General features: G+C 33.1%; 1 protein-coding gene across 7 annotated transcripts in view; it reads left to right on the top strand.

The window, feature by feature from the left end:
• Nucleotides 1-19,278, top strand: part of SMARCAD1 (SWI/SNF-related, matrix-associated actin-dependent regulator of chromatin, subfamily a, containing DEAD/H box 1) — a 90,705-nt gene that overhangs the window by 56,924 nt on the left and 14,503 nt on the right. For all 7 annotated transcript variants that reach the window (NM_001205432.1, XM_010805997.4, XM_010805996.4 and 4 more), the window contains 5 exons: nucleotides 1,489-1,590; nucleotides 2,574-2,655; nucleotides 3,940-4,331; nucleotides 12,488-12,687; nucleotides 18,505-18,595. In NM_001205432.1, the coding sequence (NP_001192361.1) occupies nucleotides 1,489-1,590; nucleotides 2,574-2,655; nucleotides 3,940-4,331; nucleotides 12,488-12,687; nucleotides 18,505-18,595 (867 nt within the window). The remainder of the gene's footprint in view (nucleotides 1-1,488; nucleotides 1,591-2,573; nucleotides 2,656-3,939; nucleotides 4,332-12,487; nucleotides 12,688-18,504; nucleotides 18,596-19,278) is intronic.

Here is a 19,278-nt window from a genome sequence, read left to right as displayed (position 1 = left end):
TTCATTTCCCCCCTCCCTTTTTTTAGGACAGAGTTATATTCTGTTTTATATGCATATTACGATTTGTTTATCCTTCATCCTTTGATAACATTTGACTTATTTAAAATCATGAATGTGCTGTGGGAATAACTAAAGTTTAGGAAACACTTGCTGCTGCTAAGTCACTTCAGTCGTGTCCGACTCTGTGCGGCCCCATAGACGGCAGCCCACCAGGCTCCCCTGTCCCTGGGATTCTCCAGGCGATAACACTGGAGTAGGTTGCCATTTCCTTCTCTAATGCATGAAAGTGAAAGTCAAAGTAAAGTCGCTCAGTAGTGTCCAACTCTTTGCGACCTCATGGACTGCAGCCTACCAGGCTCCTCCGTCCATGAGATTTTCCAGGCAAGAGTACTTGGTAATGGAAGAACACTGATCTAAACACCTAAGTTTCTGTTTGTACCTCAGCTGGTCATTGTCCATCTGTGATCTTTAAAAGGATTGTTCTTGGAGGTTCAGTGTCTTCATCTGTAAAGCAAGGATGGCAGTATGAATTTTGATAGCCTTTCAGTGCTTTCTCCAAATATTAGTGTTTCATTATTCCCCTTCTCAAAAATCTCATTGCTTTCTGAATGAAGACTGACCTGAGTTTGGCATTCTAGGCCTTAAGCAGTATTAGCTCTGGTTTGATTTTTCAACCTTACAGCCTTTTTCTTAGTCTCTGTGCTCCAGCCCAAACAGGCCAATTACTATTACAAAAAACATGTCCAGTTTTCTTCCTACTCCTAACTTCTCTAGCATTTTATATCTCTGTCTAGTGGAACTTCCTCTTATTCCTGTTTGTGAAGGGGGTATTGCTCACAATTTAGATATTTCTCTGTTAGGTAATGAAAGAAAAAAGCGCTGTTGTTGGACAAGAAAGGAGGTAGAAGAGAAAGCATGAAACTAATTTTTTCTCTTTTGTGTGTAGAGCATGTGGTACAGTTCTTAGCAACGTAAATAGATGCTTTTAGATTGACTAAAATACAAGATTTCTCCTATATGTGAACCCAAGAGATCTTGTTTTTTTTTCTTTTAAATGTGGAACCAGTTTCTTCAAATGAAGTTAAGTGACAGAGGAAAGAGATAGTGTGTGAGTAGCCAGTTACTCCCAAATTAAGGTTTAATTTATATATTATTTAGTTTCATATAAGTTTCTTTGTTACTATGTTGCTTTTATGTTGTGACTCAGCAGTTAATATTTATACCTGAATTATTTCAAGTTAGTTTTAGTATCATTCTAGTTACTAGATATGTAGTCAGGGTCTTTGAGTGATCTTAAACCAGTAATATTTTTATTCTTAAGATGTAAATTTGTCAACTTTCACATGAACAAAAAAAAAAGCATTTTTGAATTCTTCTTGATGGAATGTGAGAGCTTTCAAATCAAGTCAAAATACAAACGTGGCTGTCTTAAGACTGTTTTTCCTGATGATCTCTTAAATTGGTTCTCTTTTCTTTTGTCCCCATTAGGGGGAAGAGTCAAATGAATCTGCAGAATCTAGCACTAACTGGGAAAAGCAGGAAAGTATTGTGTTGAAATTGCAAAAGGAATTTCCCAATTTTGATAAAGAGGTGAGTCCTCATATATAGGTATTTAATCAGTGTGTGCTGTTTGTACTGCAAAATAGTCTTTGAGGTCAACTGCATGAAAAGCTTAGAGTGATTTTGCATTTTTCTAATTATATTTAATTTAACTCTTGTTTATCAGTATTATAAAACATATTTGTATAACTTGTTTACCTTGGTTATTTGCCTTATTTGATACTGTAATATCAACATTATAATGATAACATCATGTAAGCATAACAAATATAACTGTAGTAATAGTTGTCAACTCATATATAAAATGCAAAGTCATCTATAATCCCAAGTAACTTCTTTTAGTTTTCTTCGTATTCTCAACCTTTGATTTTTCGTAAAGAATTTTAAAGTGTAATAATCCACTTTAGTGCCTTGATATTCCATAATCTTTGGTTTATTTGCTAGGTAGTAAAAATACTTTCAGAGTCAGTAAAGACCCATGCCAAGCATGCCATTACTAAAAGAGCCTCTGTTTTATCATATTGTACTTGGAAACACATTATTTGTTTCACATTGGGAATACATTTATACCTGTATTGATTTATTCAGGTATACGCATATCTGCTAAATTCTGATGAACTAAAGACAAAGTTTTGTTGCTGTACTGGTTCTTTACATATGTTCAAATTACATTTTGAAGTTATCAGTTTATGAAAAAGCTTAACTGCATGTTGAAGTTAAACTGAGCAAACATTTTTTGATATTCTGGTGTTCAGAGTACTCCATAGCAAGAGTAAAAGTGCAAAAACTGTCAAGCTTCCTTCCCTTTGAAGAAAGACTGTTATATATTTACAGAAGTATAACTGTATATACAGAAAGCATTTGTAAAGAGCAACATAAAAGCAAGTGTGAAATCATCAGCTATGAATTCTTTTAAGTTTTTAAGTGATTTATTTTTTAAAGTATAAAACTTTTCTTTTCAAGAAGTCATTAATTCTAGATTTTTAATAAAAAGATCAATGACTTATTTCTAGGAATTAAGGGAAGTACTCAAGGAACATGAATGGATGTACACAGAGGCTTTAGAATCTTTAAAAGTATTTGCAGAAGACCAAGGTAATTATCTGTTCTATATTATTATAGAAAATTCATACTTCCCAATATATTATATTGTAGTATGTAAGAAAATAGTAAACCTATTAGTTAATAACCAGAGAATGGGCTTGCAAGAGATATTAGAAACCAGTTCCCTGTATTCCTTGTAAACATTGTAAGATAGATGTCCTCACCTACACTACATGAATATCTAAAGCATCAATATCAGAAACTTACAAGGTAAGTGTCGCTGGCATGGAAGAAAGTCACTGATCCCATTGTGGAATGTTTTTAACTTTAGGAACTTAAGGGTAGAGAAATAGTGGGGAGAAGTTGAACCACACATGTTTAGTATCATTCTTAAGTAGCAATCAAGTAGACTAGCTCTTCTTAATTACAAAGCCAGTTTTTTAAAATTCCAACACAATGGCTGTAGGTTTTATTAGTGAATTATTTTAGGTAATGCTGTACAAGTGCTCTTGATGGCACAGAGAATGGTATTGTGTGGAGAAAAGAAAGCCACCAATATCATCAGTTCTGAGTCTGAAATAAGATTAAGAAGAGAAGGATTACGAATGTGAAGAAATTCAATTTATTTTTCTTATTTTTTAATACATGTACAGAAATGAATGTATGAAAATTTGCAAGTCTCAAAGCTGTTTGAATAAGTAAAGCATTCTAGATAATAAAACAATGATTATAGATTAATTGTTCATATTTCTTACTAGTATGTAAAATAAATGTACCTTCAATCACAGACATCTTAGAAATCCATGGAATATAATACATTAATCAGTGATAAAGTAGTGGTGCTTTTTAATAATATATGTAAATGACTTTTAGTAAAGATGAACCTAGAATAGTGGAGATGGGTGATGGGAAAATTAATTATAAAATGGATAGTTTTAATTTAGGATGAGCATTGTTTTTCTAATACCCATCAGTTTTGGCCTGGGGATGGGGCTGCTAAATACCATCATGGGTGTCTTATGTATATGCAGCTGCCATTTACATTCTCAGGATCTTTGATAGAAAATGAGGATTTATATTTAATTCATTTTAAGAAAGAAGTTATCACCTGTTTTTGAAACTAATATTTAAATTCATTGTATAATTTCATATTGTACTTCATTATTTCTCTTTAAGGCAAATCAAGATGTAACAATAAATTGTAATTGAATTCTGTATTGAAAAACACGAATACTGTTTTAAATATTTTTCTTATATGAAGTCTTAAAGTCCTATGTCTTTATATTTAATTTATATCTTTCTAATATAGTTATTTTTGTCTTTCTTTGTACTTAGATATGCAGTATGCTTCACCGAGTGAGTTTCCAAATGGAAAAGAGGTTTCTTCAAGAAGTCAAAATTATCCTAAAAATGCAGCTAAAACAAAACTGAAACAGAAATGTTCCATGAAACCACAAAATGGTTTTAACAAGAAACGTAAAAAAAATGTATTTAATCCTAAAAGAGTTATTGAAGACTCTGAATATGATTCAGGTTCTGATGTCGGTAGTTCGCTAGACGAGGACTATAGTAGTGGTGAAGAAGTGATGGAGGATGGCTATAAAGGTAAAATCCTTCACTTCCTTCAAGATGCTTCAATCGGTGAACTTACTTTGATTCCTCAGTGTTCTCAGAAAAAGGCTCAGAAGATAACAGAACTCCGGCCCTTTAATAGTTGGGAAGCTCTGGTAAGGCTACATTTTTTTTCCCCCTGTGTGTGAGTGTGTGTGTTTTCACTGTACCGTTCATAGTCAAGGTGTCTTCAGCCTAGGGAAGCATAGATGGGTGGCCTTATCCTGTGTAGAGTCAAACATTACTTATCATTCTAAGCCAATAGTATTTCAAATAGTGTCATATGACCTAATTTTGAATGAATTAGGGGGTGATTTTCCTGGAAAACCCCAAGCTGATTGGCTGGGCATACTGTCACTCATTTTTTTGCATAGAAACTTGGTTCATTTCACTGCAGAAGAAGAAATTAGAGCTTACCATTAAGGAAGGAGTTGTTTGCTAGCCTGTTTTGATCTGTTACTGCTGAGACACCATGCAGAAAGCAAGAATGTGGCAGAAATTTTACAACTACTACTTGAAGAGCAGTAGCAACATCCAGGGGAGCTCCATGATTCAAAATGCCAGCCTAAGTGTTTTATGCTTCACCACAAAAGAAGCAGTTGTTTCTTTTCTTTTTCTTCTGAAAGTGACAGCTCAATCTCTAACATGCTTTTCTTGGTTAAACAACGCGGCCATTTTATGGAGTGTAGCAGGCTGCAGCGTTTTTAAGTGGAAAGATAGAAAAGTGTGTGGAAGCCTAGAATTCAAGCGTTAGGTGAAGGGAAGGCATAAGCATTGGTAAGTACACTTTGCATGATCATTCTCTGGAATTTCATTTACTGTAAACAACTTATATCTAAAATACCTGTATTTTGAGTTTTATAAATGTCAACAGTCAGCAAATCTTATTCATACAGAAAAAAGAACTCTTGTCTTTTAAATTTTCCTTTATCTTTTATGAAAATATCAGCTTTTCAAGCATGAATTCTAAATAAGCCCTGCTGTGAGAGCAATATAGATGATTTTTTTATAGCTTTAGAATATGAAGTAACTCTTGGTGCTTTATAAAGTTTTCAGTTTTATTCTCTAACTTAGGGAGTAAAGTTGCTTTGTGATTAATTTTGTACTTGGTCAAATCTGTGTGAACCTAAGTTCCCTTGACGAGTATCTTGAAGTGGCAGTGAGGGAAGGTCCCTGAACAGTGGCTGTAAATAGCATTTTTTAAAAAATTAAAATATTTGAAAAATAAAGAAACAACATTACTAATATTCTGTGGCTTTGAAAATAAATAAATAAAGACATTCATTTTGCCTAAAGCTTTTGCTTTTACGGAGAACATCTGTCAAAGCAGGCCCTTTCAAAACTTGTTTGGCTTTGCCTAAGTGATTTATTTGGTAAAGTATTTGCTGAAGGGCTTTCTTGTTCTTCTTTTCTTCCTTTTCTTCTTTCTTTTAATCTTGAATGGTCTCCTGTGTTGTTGCAGAGTTGGGTTGCTCAGGCTTGTTGGGATTCTGATTTATTTAATAAGGAATGCAGTTATCTGCCCCAGTGTGTTTAGTCACTGTAACCACTTGCCCACATATCTTACAGTAAAAGTAAATTATACCAAAGTGATATGTCCCAGATGCTTTGAAAAATATTCTGCAACTTAGCATGCAGAAAGCGTATTTCCCCTACTAATTAATTGGCATAGTTTAAATTAGTCTTGACATGAATTTAGAGATTATCTACTTAAACCTCCTAAAGCATCTTGCCCCCTTTCTTAAAGTTGAACACAGAGACTGTTTTCACTAGCCATTCATATTATGTTGATTATTTTATATAGCAGTCAAAAAGCAAAGTTGGCCACTTGAGTTTAGCATATACAGTGCTTTAGTAAAAAAAAAAAAAAAAGTAAATGTAACTTTTGGAAAAGTTAGCAAATGTAAAAGTTAGTAAATGTAACTTTTGGGAAATGAACAGTTAAAATTAGCAAGTCATTGTGTATGAGCTTTATGTTTTAATTTGTTTAGGACTTTAAACTTCTCCTTTCAGTTACTTTAGAATTTTGAATGAGACTAGTTTAAAGAGCAATTTAATGTCTTAAAAGTAATTAAAGGAAAGTCAATATTATGTACATTTTGGTAAAAAAAAGAAAATGCATATGTTATAATTTACTCCTTCCCTGTTAATCAGAGAGGCTTGCTAACACACCTGTTAGCTACTTCAAAAAGAAACAAAAGAAATAGCATTTACCTTTGTTTTCATAACTACTATTTTTAGAAATTCCTGTGAGAATTAGTTGAAATTTTAATCATGTCCCTCAGTCATACTTAAGTGAAAATTACAAGGCATTATGTATATTAAGAGCAGTATACAAATGTCTAGTAAACTAGACATTATTGTTGAAGCTTATTTTAGTCTTAAGGATTGGAGAATTTGGCAGAACTTTAATAACTCATTAGATATTTCATTACAGTGCAAACAGCCAATAAATCAAGTATACACATATATTTTAATTATGATTTTTACCCAGCTGACAGTCTCCATAATGTTGATGGGTTAAATGTAATCAGTTTTTTTAACAAAATAAGTGCATTATGTGAGGGTGTTTATGTTTGCAGCTGTATATCCTTTTTAAAAATAAAAATCTAAAGATTGTCAAATTTTCCTCATAATTTTTCCATTTCTCTTATTTTTCTGCTTAATAGCAGTAAAGTATGTGCTTATGGTGAGAAGCCACATTGTTAAATCATGTAGACTTTGAAAATATAGCCAGCCAAAATGTTATTAGTTTAAAAACATGTACTGTTAATGTGGTAAAATTGGGGTTTTTATTGCCAGATTTCACACATTTGATGGCACCAGTTGATCCACCACTTACTGAATTTTTATTTAGCTTTGTGCAAAGTAAGGTGGAGATACTATTATGTCTATGATAATCTTATATGTTGCACCTTTATACTTTAATCAGATACTGATCAATTGAAGATTCATGAGTAGCTAACTCTATGTAAATAACTCAACCTAAAACACATTTACTTCCATAACATTTAGATCAGTATAAATGCAGTTTTCTTTGACTGTTAACCAAGCAAACAAGGTTTAGTCATGTGGAAACACTAAGCTCCTGTTGTGCTGCTCCTATCCTCTAGTAACTTATACTACAAGTTTTCTTTTGCTTTGTTTTCCTGGTGGTTATTGTAAAATGTCTGTGAATTTGTCACTTGATGCATTGTAATGTGTACTACTTCCTGATAGGGTGGCTTCAATAAAATGAAGAAGATTGCTGTATTCAGGCTTTGTTTTCACTTTTGTAAGTTTGATAAATATTTATTTTGAAATTACATGTGCATTTGAGTACTTTCTAAGCTGCTGTCCCACTTTTTATTTAGGTGGGGAATTAAGTCTGCTTTTAAACAATTTTCCCCTTCCTATAGAAGTTCAGTTACTTGTGCTGTAAGAGCGACACATGGTGGCAGGAGATAGGTACTTCAGTTTGTGACTATTTTAAAAACATTAAAGGCCTTAAAGTAATACTTTTTAATCAAAGAGATGCTAATCAGGGCCATGTTGATGTTGTTTTTTCATGAAATTATCCAATTACTATCAATTACCTTTTCTTTCCCCCTGAAAGAAATAGCTTTATCATTTTTTAAAAAGAATTTGTTTTGTCTAAAGTTGAAACAGTACATGCAAGAAGAAAAAAGAAAGTCAAGTTTAGCCAAAATTCTACCAAAGATAGTCGCCACTTAAGATTTACTGAGTATACATCTGTTTATGTGTATGTTTGTATATTTCACACTATGTAATTAGGGTCATATTTTTATGTTTATCAATAACTTTAGATTTCTTAGTAGATCCTGCTTTTACAGAGTACTTTGTACTTCTTAAATCTTGTTTTAGTGAAGCTAAGTAACTTACAGGATTGTTAAATGCTTTTTGTCTTCAGAGCAGTGACATAGCAGTAGTTTTCTTACACCTTTTCTTAAGGGGAGATGCCCATTTCCCCTGCCTCCACACACACTTGATGAAAACATTTTGAAATTAAATGTTTGATTTTTTTAATGTTTATTATTTATGCATATATTTAGATAAACAGGTTAAATAATTCTATAGCCTTGTTTTCCCTGAAAATCCATATCCATCCGCTTCCTAGCCCATTTCTTGTACTGCAAATAATTGCTTCCACATCTTGTCTGATTCTTATTGCTTTTATATCTCTAGGTAATATAAACATAATGCTTTTCCAAATTTTTCAGTTGCAGGGCTTATTTGTTGACGTGACACAAGACATTATAGCACTGTGGTAGGATTAGCTCTCTTCTCACCGTCTGTCTCACATGCCCATTTCCCAGGCCCAGCAATATGTTAATAATGTGATAATTTTGAAAATCTTTTTTTTAGTATCTACTTTGTTAACTATGCACATACCTTTCATAACTGAACCTTGTGATATACAACACCGATTGCTTTTTTCACCTTGCTCAGCATTTTGTTTTCCCTAATTATTAGTTATCTTGAGTTTTCTCTTTTCTTAGTTTTGTATATATACTTGTTACTTCAGTTCTAGACTCTTCCCTAGTTGTCTAAATTTGCCCTCAGTTATTAAACACTTCAGATATTTTATCAGTTTCATCTTCTTGAAAAAGTCTTCTGGAGTCTTAAGACCTGCTGTGGTTTGGACTGGTTGTTTATAGGTCAAATGATCAGTTGTGACATTGGAGTCTGATTTCCCTGACATCCTGAGGAAACTTGTTATTCTCTCTTTGTGTTTCATGCCTCTTTATTTAGTCCCTTGGTTTTATAAATACCTACTAGGAAGTGATTGAATAATAGAGTAGAGATAAATGACCTCGTTTTAAATCCCAGTTCTGACATTTTCCAGCAACTTACATGACCTTAAGCAAGTTCTCTCTCTGTTCCTCTATTTCTTCATCTGTAAATGGGCTGTAATTATGGTACTGACCAGTGGAGCAGTCTAAGGATTGTAAAGTAAGTGCCTGTTCAGTTGTCTGTCTCTTGAAAAACGTTTGCTGCAGATAACCACAGTATATTATTAGTGCAATGTTAAGAAACCATTGTAGTTTTCTACTCCTCCGTCACTGTCATTTCTAGACATACTGAGTCAAACTTTTTTGGATCAAATCATTTTTCTGTCTTTTTAACCCACTCTGTGCTTTAAAACAGGTTTATGACTGGTGACATTACCCTCAGTATATTTAAGACTACTTTTTTTAGCCTCCCTTTGGTAATTTGACAAATTCCTGTCCAGTGAGATATAACAGAAGTATACTCTGATTTTTGAAAGAGTCCTTTAAGGATCTCTTCTTCCTGTTGGTGTGATGTTGGGAACCACATGCTGAGGATATTGAAGCGACAAAGTAGAAGTTTTGGTTTTTGGAACCACTCTATCAGATCTGAACTGCTCCCTAGAGTCATCATTTACATGAGAGAGATGTTTTGTGTTACTATTACTTATTACTAAAGCTAATATTAGCAAATTTATCAAACAGTGAAACTTTTTTCTCTTTCTGATAAGAAATGAAACTGATGTCTTACATTCATTGACAATGTATCACTACTTAGATCTAAATTCTAAACTAACAGCAATAATTTGGATCATCTCTAATGTTGGTTGTCTTGTATGGAAAGAGGGGTAAAGAATGTGAGAAGCTCAGCTAGTTAAGTTTTGAAACTTTGACTTCAAAAATATCCAAAATGTCAAGTTCACTAAGTCTCAATCAGACTGTTACAGCATTGTGAAATGAGTTGCTTTGCATACCCCTCATTGCCCCTACAAGAATATCAGACATAAAAATTAGAATAGTGTAGCAAACCTTTGTGTACTCATCGCCAGCTTCATTACCCGCTTGAATCTTGTTTCATCTGTCCTCCCCGCTGCTCCTCCATTCCTCATCTCCCCCCACCTTCCTGTGCCTCTCTCCCTCCCTCCTGCCCCAACCCATCCTGTAATCTTTGGTGAAGAAACTGGATCATTTGTTCTATAGCTTCCCAGTCTGGGCTTTTCTGGTTATATTTTCTGTGGAATTAGAAGTTACAAAATTAGAATTAGATGTTCCCACCAGTACTATTAAATGGTTGGTGATGTGTTCTTTCATCAGGAAGTGGTAATGTTTGGTTAGTTGTTTATGTTTATATCTTACGTCTCTAGGTTGTGACATTTTAAATTGATCTTTTTTGAGTCAAAACTGTTCTTTGCGATTTCTGGCCTTATTACTCTGAAAGGACTTCCTCAATTATATTATACGCATGAACTTTTGTTTTTTTTTTCCCTTGTGAGAGTCAGACACGACTTAGCGACTGAACAACAACTTGTAATACCAGTTGTTAACACTTAAAATTGTATGTTGTGTGTCTTTCCCAATGACTGTAAACCACATGAGAACAGGGATGTCTATATACCAGGTATGTTTACCAGCCAGGGTAGTGATAAATAAAATTGTTATTTTATTTAAAAATAAAACGCACAATAAATGGCAGTTATTTGCAGAAAAAAAGGGTTTTTGCTTTTTAACTTTCACAGTTTTATTTTGTTTTATTTGGGGAGTTACTAGTTTTTAGTGAAAAGAGCGTAGACTGGAGTCTTTTTATCCTGCTTTGTAACCTTGGGAATTGAGCCTTGATTTATTCATCCGGAACTGGTGGACTGATCTTGCATTTGTTGTGGGGACTTAATGAGTCTTACCTAGCAGTCTCTGCCACATACAAAGCACACACTGTATGTTCCTTTTTTTTTTTTCCTGGCTATTCTTGTTGGTTCTCTCTCACACATACATATCACAAACACATACCCCATAATAGACATGAGGTTGTTTTAGGGCATTCCATTAAATAAAAATACTGTAATTAAAAGTTCTAGTAGAACCTCCTTAAAATCTTCAAGGCACTGATTCCTACACATCCGGTTCTTTATGTGTAAATCTTTTCCCTGAAAGTACCAAATAGAAGGTTACATTGTGATTATGAATGTATGTTGTCCTTGTGAAAATATAAAGTAGTGTGCAAATGACTTTGTATTGCACAGTGCTGTTTTTTGGCATGCTGCATATTTGTTTTGTTATGTTTTTTATTCCCGCAGTACAGTAATAATATGGCTTTGGGACAGATTAAAAATTTCATTTCTTACCAACTAAGTTAGATATAAAAAATGTATTAATATAAACTATTATTTATGAAATTTTCTCAGCATATCCTCTACTAAATTTCTATTGCTTGAGCTTTTCTGTGAACTTAGAAATATTGTGATAACAGGGATTATTTAGAGTTGTTAATGAGATTCTTGTTACACTTGAAAAAATATTCCAGGTAAGATGTCATGAGTCAAAATCGTGTGGTTTTATCTTGATGTGGTTTTAGTTTAGTTAGCTTTATTCTGTTCTGAATTTTGTTTGTTTGTTTGTTTGTTTTTGTCCAACAGACAGTTTTCAAATAGCTACTGGGATTTTTTTCTAATCGTTTACACTAAAAATATTTTTTTTACAGTTTTTCAGGGTATATTTTTCAGCTCTGTGGAAAAATTCTAATTCTGTTAAAACTTCTACATTGTGAAGTAGTCAGTATCTCCTTTAGAAAAATAAATACGAATATATTTTGAAAGAAATTCTGAGTTTTCACACAAAACCATTTATCCAAGTCTTGTATTGAAATTGATATTATTTTTAAGTTTAATCAAACTATCGAATTGGTCACAGCTAACTTTTAATTCAGGCAGTATCTTTCCAAGTATTAGTCTCAGTTTAGGGTAAAATATCAAGGGACAATATCAATAATTGGAGTTTTTGAAAGCTTGAGGGGTTATACTTTGATGCTAGATAGGGAAAAGTATGTTTCAGAAAAATTAATCATATAGTCATATGACTGTATGTCATATTCATAGGAAGTGACAAAAATAAGAGATCTGGTCTGCGGTTATTACATTTGGTATTGTTACCTTTGGTAATAGACATGAATTGAGTTTTAAAGGCAAAAAAATGACTGATAGGAGACATTAACAATTACGTTAGAGTTTCTCCCATAAGAGAACAGCTACTAGAATCAAAGTAACAAACTTGGGATTCTGTATTTTGAAGAGAAAGGTGTATTTTATTTCAACATGATGAGTTTAAGATGGCAGTGAGATTTATCAAAGAGAAATATGATAATGAAAATGCCTGTTGTCTTTGCACTTGATTAAGGAAGGTCATTAATAAAAGTTTAAGAAACTTTTTTCCATCACAGAGAAAAATTGAGATTGACTCTCCGTTTGACTCTATATCTGAACTGTTAAATTATTTTTCTTTTCATGCCATAGTTCACAAAGATGTCCAAAACAAATGGCTTATCAGAAGATTTGATATGGCACTGTAAAACACTGATTCAGGAAAGGGATGTAGTTATAAAGCTTATGAACAAATGTGAAGACATTTCAAATAAACTGACAAAACAAGTTACCATGCTCACTGGAAATGGAGGTGGATGGAACACAGAGCAACCCTCCATTCTAAACCAAAGGTAACACTTGTATGCACCTATTTATTGTCTTATCTCAGTTGTGTAAGTTTTTTTTTTTTTTCTATATTGTGCCTAGGAAACTTAACTGTGGAAATGATAGGAAAACTAATGTCAAAAGGGAAAACCAGGGTTTCCTAAAATGGTACATGAGTGGTGTGTGAATTCTTTTCCATTGATCTCCTCTCCCCTTCTCAGTCAGGATATCTTCCTCCATTATCACATTGTAAGTTAGAGGGAAAAAATATGGTCTTATATAACCTATGTTTTCCTTGTGATAACAGATAATTTCTTACACAGTCACATAACCTGAAAAGGTGGTTTTAGCTACCTCTTTACTTAATTTAGGGCTTCAAAGAGTCAGCTACTGAATTCTATCAATGTAAGAATTTGTCTTAGTTCAATTTCTTTTTAACCCTGAATGAAATGATTAAAATATGCTATATATGTCATTAAGTGTTTTAAATGCTTTCAGAAGCCCAAATTTTTAAATCTTTTTGAGGTAAAAACACATAAAAAATGAAAAGGATACTTCTATTAAATAGATTATGTAAGGAAAAGTGATTTTAAAAAAAATACAAGAAGTATATTCCCCCACCTGCTGCTGTCAGTAAAATACCTTGTCAGAATTCTTGCAAAAAATAAGCACTAAAGTATTGTCACTAAAAAAAATTGTCCAACAACCAGAACATAACTAACACAATATTTTGTGATTGTGAACATCCCTACTTTGCATGATGTTGGGATATGGTGGGCACACGGTTGTTTTGAACTTCCTTTAAAAGTTTATTTTTAAGTTGTCTGGAAACCTAGAACTGTTCAGAATGCTTCCATTTTAAAAAAAGTATACAATCGTTTACTGTGATAATACATACAGAGGCAGAAACACAGAAACAGTTGAGGTTTCTAAGATCAGAGCCTAGTTAGAATTACTTTTGGTATATCCATACTCTGCAGTGTTATGTAATTTTTTAAATGAATTATTTCTGTTCGGAATATTTCTGGTAGATATATAATAAGATTAACACCAGGGCCTCATAAAAATTAATTACCTTCGTTGGTGATTTTATATACTTCTGATATTTTACTAAGTTAATGATCAAAGCATATTTGCTGATCATTGGTTAATTAAAAATCAAGATAAGAAAAAAAAAATCAGGATATGGTTACTGGCCTTTAATAGTAAGCTACAATCTTTTCTGTGCCCTTCTAGGGTGCTATGGGATGGTGTAGGGAAACGTGATGCACTTCCCACAAAGAAGCTCTTTTCTCTGTTGCATAGAAAGAACTAAGACCATGTCAGCAAATTCATCTCCTAAAAGTGTAGTTGGAGCTGCTCCTTCTTGTTCTACAGCATTGGATATGGGGAGTTCTTCACTCTACAAGGCTTACCCAGTTGAGTCTACTTTATCGTAATTTGGATTTTAAAAAATCAAGTGCTTTATTGCATCACTTAAAAAATTTCTCTATTAAACCCACATCCACAAAGTCCTATCACTTGTAAATAGTATGATCAGGTAATAAAGCTATCCTTTCCATTAGACTGAAGACTTTTTTATGAAATATTGAACAGATGAGAAAAATAGTTTATTTTTTTTTAGATGCTTATTGGATCTAGTCCAAAGTACAGCTTCTGAAAACCTGTACAGATAGTCTAGAGTTTATTTAGATACACTTCTAGGGGGTGAAATTTATTGTCTTGGCTTTTGTTTTAGCCATTGTAAGTTACACAAGCAACTTGCAGACTTTTACTTGGTATACTGGCCAAGCATAATGGCTGCTTAGTATAGAAACATTTAAAGTACTTTCCTTGCCTTGGGAAAGGATTTATTAGCACCGAAGAAAATATTACGCAATCCTGATGAATAACCCGTTAGGCTTTTGCTTAACAGAATGAATTCTTTGTAGTTAAGTTTATTTTGAAGCAAAATTTTGTTAACTGTTTTCCTATTATGAATTTATAAGAATTATAACAGAAAAAGAACCTTTTAGAGATAAAAGAAAATATAGACATAGTGTAACTATGACATATTTTTAACTGTGTAACCTGTTAAAGTCCTGGCAAGAGAAAAAATTCTCATATGTATCTAAAAACCATTAACATTCATAATCATTATTTTAAAACATCAAAATTAAAATTGCCTTAAGTTAAAATATAATAATACAGTGAGGGAAAAGTTAAAAAAACAAACCTCAGCATTACTCCTATTTTATTCCTATCATAAATGTAGCCATCTCTCAAGCTTTAGCTGTAATCAGCATTTTATCAGCTTTATACTGTTCTAACTGAACAGATATCTCACATGTTCAGTGTAAAATAATATTTAATTATGTGTCTTTTTCTGGGCTAAATCTACTAAGGTTCTTCTGATCTTGTTCATCCTCAACTTGACAGGATGATTCCATATCCTTGTTCCTAAACAGTTGCTGTGAAACCATTTGACAGTGACATCAAATGCAAATCTATACTGCAGACGTAATCCAACTAACTCAGAGTCCTATGATATAAATATTTTAGAAGCTTGGATACTGCTCTTAATACAAACTATTATTGTGGTAGTATTTTCAGCATTCATGTTATACTTAAGGGATATAAAATTTCAACTAGCATCCCTAATCTGTTTCATATGAACTACTGCAAAAAGTTTAGCCCTCTACTTCTGCATTTTACACTTAAATTTAGCACATTGTATATACTCCAGTTTTCTATTTCAGGCCTTTCTCACCTTTCAAAATAATTTTGAAGTTAGTGTTCTCTGACAGGAAATTTAAACCCAATTTAATTTCCCTCTGAAAAGAAATCAGAGTAACTTATATCTAAAAGGATTTCCCCCCCTAGCAAAAGAAGTAACTTTAAACATGCTGCCTTATTTTCTTTCATAACCTCAGAAAATCTTAAAATCACTTTTTTCCTCATTGGGAGGTAAGAAAATCTACAATGTAGGATAGTTATGGTCCCTTACTGAGAAGAGTTCACTTACTCACTTCACAAGGTCCAGGCTATACTTCATATCATTCAGATAACCCTGAGCAGTTTATATTCTTACCTGTAAACTTGTGGTTGGGGTTCATATGCAGTCGAAGGTTTTTAGAAAATGTTGAAATGTCAAAATTAATGGGAGGTGTAATTGTATAGCAACTAAATACTAGTGACTGACAAAGACTATAACTGCCCTGTTTTAAAACTTGTCTTAACAAGTGAATTGAAAAATGTTTACCAAAACTGCATTTTCAGTGATCCTTCTGCTTTCTGAAAAGATTTGTGTTGTGGGCAGCAGTGCTGCAACAGACAGTTGCTTGTAATTTAGATAATTTAGTTACTTGTAATTTAGATAAATTGAGCAGAAGAGCAAATACACACATACATGTACTCAATAAAGGTATTTAATGTCCTGATCAGAACAACTACTATAGCTGCTTTATGAATGTGAATGAAACAATTGTATTTGAATGGGAAATTCAATGTAGTAGGTGATTCTCAATTTCATCACTTTTTAAAATTTTATGTATAGTCAAGAATATTTTAATAGACTCATTTCTCAACGTTAGTGATGCATAGATTCAGTCACTTTTGTTTGTTAAAAATATTTTTTGGCTATTTGTGATCAGTTTACATTGAGATAGCATATTGGCTCTTGGCATGTGTTTAGAAGTGATGTAATGTGCCTACCTTCGGAGAAGGCGATGGCACCCCACTCCAGTACTCTTGCCTGGAAAATCCCATGGATGGAGGAGCCTGGTGGGCTGCAGTCCATGGGGTCGCTGAGGGTCGGACACGACTGAGTGACTTCACTTTCATTTTTCCCTTTCATGCATTGGAGAAGGAAATGGCAACCCACTCCAGTGTTCTTGCCTGGAGAATCCCAGGGACAGGGGAGCCTGGTGGGCTGCCGTCTGTGGGGTCGCACAGAGTCGGACACGACTGAAGCAACTTAGCAGCAGCAGCAGCAATGTGCCTACCTTATCGAGTTTTTTATCATTTTCATGGAATGTGAACCTTGATATGTAGGGGATGACTAAGACGTTAGGAATGACTCAAAAAAATAATAGAAAGTTCAATTTAAAAATAGAAAGTCCTGACTGTAGAGTAGGTGGGTCAGAAAGAGAAAACTTTCATATTTGCTGTTTAGTGATTGAAGGCAGAGCTCTGGATGAGACCTGGATTGAATACCAGCTCTTCTCTACCAACTGTAGACACAGATTTGGATAACTGTGACCTTAGGCAAGTTACTTAACTTCTTTGAATCCCAGGGAGGATTTCTTATCTGTAAATGGAGATGATTATAGTAATAGTACCTACTTTATAATGTAGGTTAAATAAAGTAATAATGCATGTAAAGCCCATAGTAGAGTGTCTTGAGTCCAGTATTAGCATTTATTCTGACTACCAGTATAGTAGAATTTAAAAATTGAAATACCTTCGATAGTATGTTCTACTTATTATTACTTTTCTAATGGCATAGAAATAGTATTGGCCAAGAAGACCAAAGACATTTTAAGAAATGAACTGTAAAGGCTTCAGCAACACTGCTGATTTTTTTCTACCTCTACTTTTAATTTTTTCAGATGAGAAATGTTTTGCAGATTGCACACCCCACAGTTGAAGAATAGGTTCTGACTTAAGATGGATACCTTTCTGCCTTACCTCTTTGACCCCTGTTCTAGTTAAAGTGTCTGGATTTCAGAATCTGACCCATTAACCATTTATCATACCCATGGCTATGTCTAGACACATTCCCTATGTGCAGATAGGATATGTGCAACAGAAATTAAAGGGACAGAATAAAAACTGTAGAATGAGGAGCATGGCCTTGTCTTAAGTTTTTATGTTAATGTGGGGTTTAAGCTGCCCTGGAGAGTATAAGAATATGCTTTTGAGTGAGAGAGACTTTCTGGGTTAAAATTTTATCCATGAGATTTTGCTTTGTAGTTATGCAGCCTCAGGCAAATTGCTGAGCCTCAGGTTTTTTCATCTGTTAAAATGATGATAGTCTACCTCTATGAATGAGGTGATACCTGAAAATGATATTTTTGTGTATCTGTGTATATAATAGATGTTCAGTAAATACTAGTTTTTAACAACTTGAACTTTGAGAAAAAACTGTTGTTTTCGTCTGCTGTAACCCTTCCATGTTATCTTTCAAGAAAGTTAATCCCAGGGATTAATCTGTTATGTGTTCACAAATTAAATAACATTTTGACACTTGCCTGCTGTTTTCTATTCATTGGTATTTATTGACGCCTAGCAAGTTTACATTTATACATAGTTCAAACATAAATACACAATGCATACATGCTCTATAATTATATATATCAGCGACATTAAAGGTGATTGGCATTCATTCAGAAAGTGTTTATTAAATCAGCCTGGCAAAGTAGCAAATTATGCTTATGTTTTTGTTCTGATACTTTTAAGTTCCTTAGTGTGCTAATATTCATTCATATGAATGCATTTTTCTAATATAAATGTTAGCTTTGTAATATGTTACCATAGTTAATAGTCTGATTGTTTATGTAATTAATTTCGTAGCATTATGTTTTAACTGAATACGACAATACCTTTTGTAATTCTTATTGCCAGAAGAAGTAAGTCAACAAATACAGAATAAAATTTGAGACTTTTTAAAACATATTATGTTTTGGGTTCATTTTCTTAAGTGTAAATAGCTTTTATTAATAACTGTAAGTTAAAAGGTAAGATCACACCTAGATACTTTCCTTTTTGTGTACATTGTAGACCTAAATTGCATCTCAGAAAACTAGTAGAGAAAGTTAATAGAATTATAAAGCTATAACATTCGGTAACTCTCTCTTTACCAGTTTGTCACTCAAGCCCTATCAGAAGGTTGGTTTGAATTGGCTGGCCCTGGTACATAAACATGGACTTAATGGCATTTTGGCAGACGAAATGGTAAGTAGTACTCTATTTCTAGGATATATTATTAGTAGGCATCCTTGCTGTCATTTTAAAAAATGAAAATTTCCCTTGGACCCTGTTAGTTTACTGCTCTTAGCAAAGTATAAGGCCACTTGCCCTTCTCAGTTTTTGATTGCTTATGTGAGTTTTAGCCTCCTTACTTCCTCTCAGAAATGAAAATAGGTTTTTTGTCTTTCTCATCAAATTAATAAATATATATTTTTAAAATTAGATGTTACATAAAAATACATAGGAAAAAAACCAATATCACACATAATCCTAGCACCTTAAATATTTATTTTGCTGTATCTTTCCAGATTATTCTGCAGATGTGTTTGAATGCATCATACATATATATACATGTACATATATATATTATACTAAAAGAGATTTTAATGCATGTGCTTTTCTATAGCTGCCTTTAAAATTGATCATAGATACTTGTCCTTGTCAGTAAGTAAATTATACATTTATCATCACCATCATCTCAGCCATTTTACTTTTATTAGAGATCTCTGAGTTTCTGTTCTTTTCCCAATCACATTTTACTTGAAGGTAAGCTTAGGAAGTTCATTACAGCCAATAGTCCAAGTATTGTCATGTGGAAACTTGACCTTTAATCTAACTTTTACCTTCCTTCTGCCAACTATACTTTTTAAAAAGTGTTTATTAAAAAA

Source organism: Bos taurus, chromosome 6, assembly GCF_002263795.3.
Source record: "Bos taurus isolate L1 Dominette 01449 registration number 42190680 breed Hereford chromosome 6, ARS-UCD2.0, whole genome shotgun sequence".
Classification (NCBI taxonomy): domain Eukaryota; kingdom Metazoa; phylum Chordata; class Mammalia; order Artiodactyla; family Bovidae; genus Bos; species Bos taurus.
The sequence above is the reverse complement of the archived record's forward strand: the minus strand, read 5'-3'. Positions and strand labels throughout refer to the sequence as shown.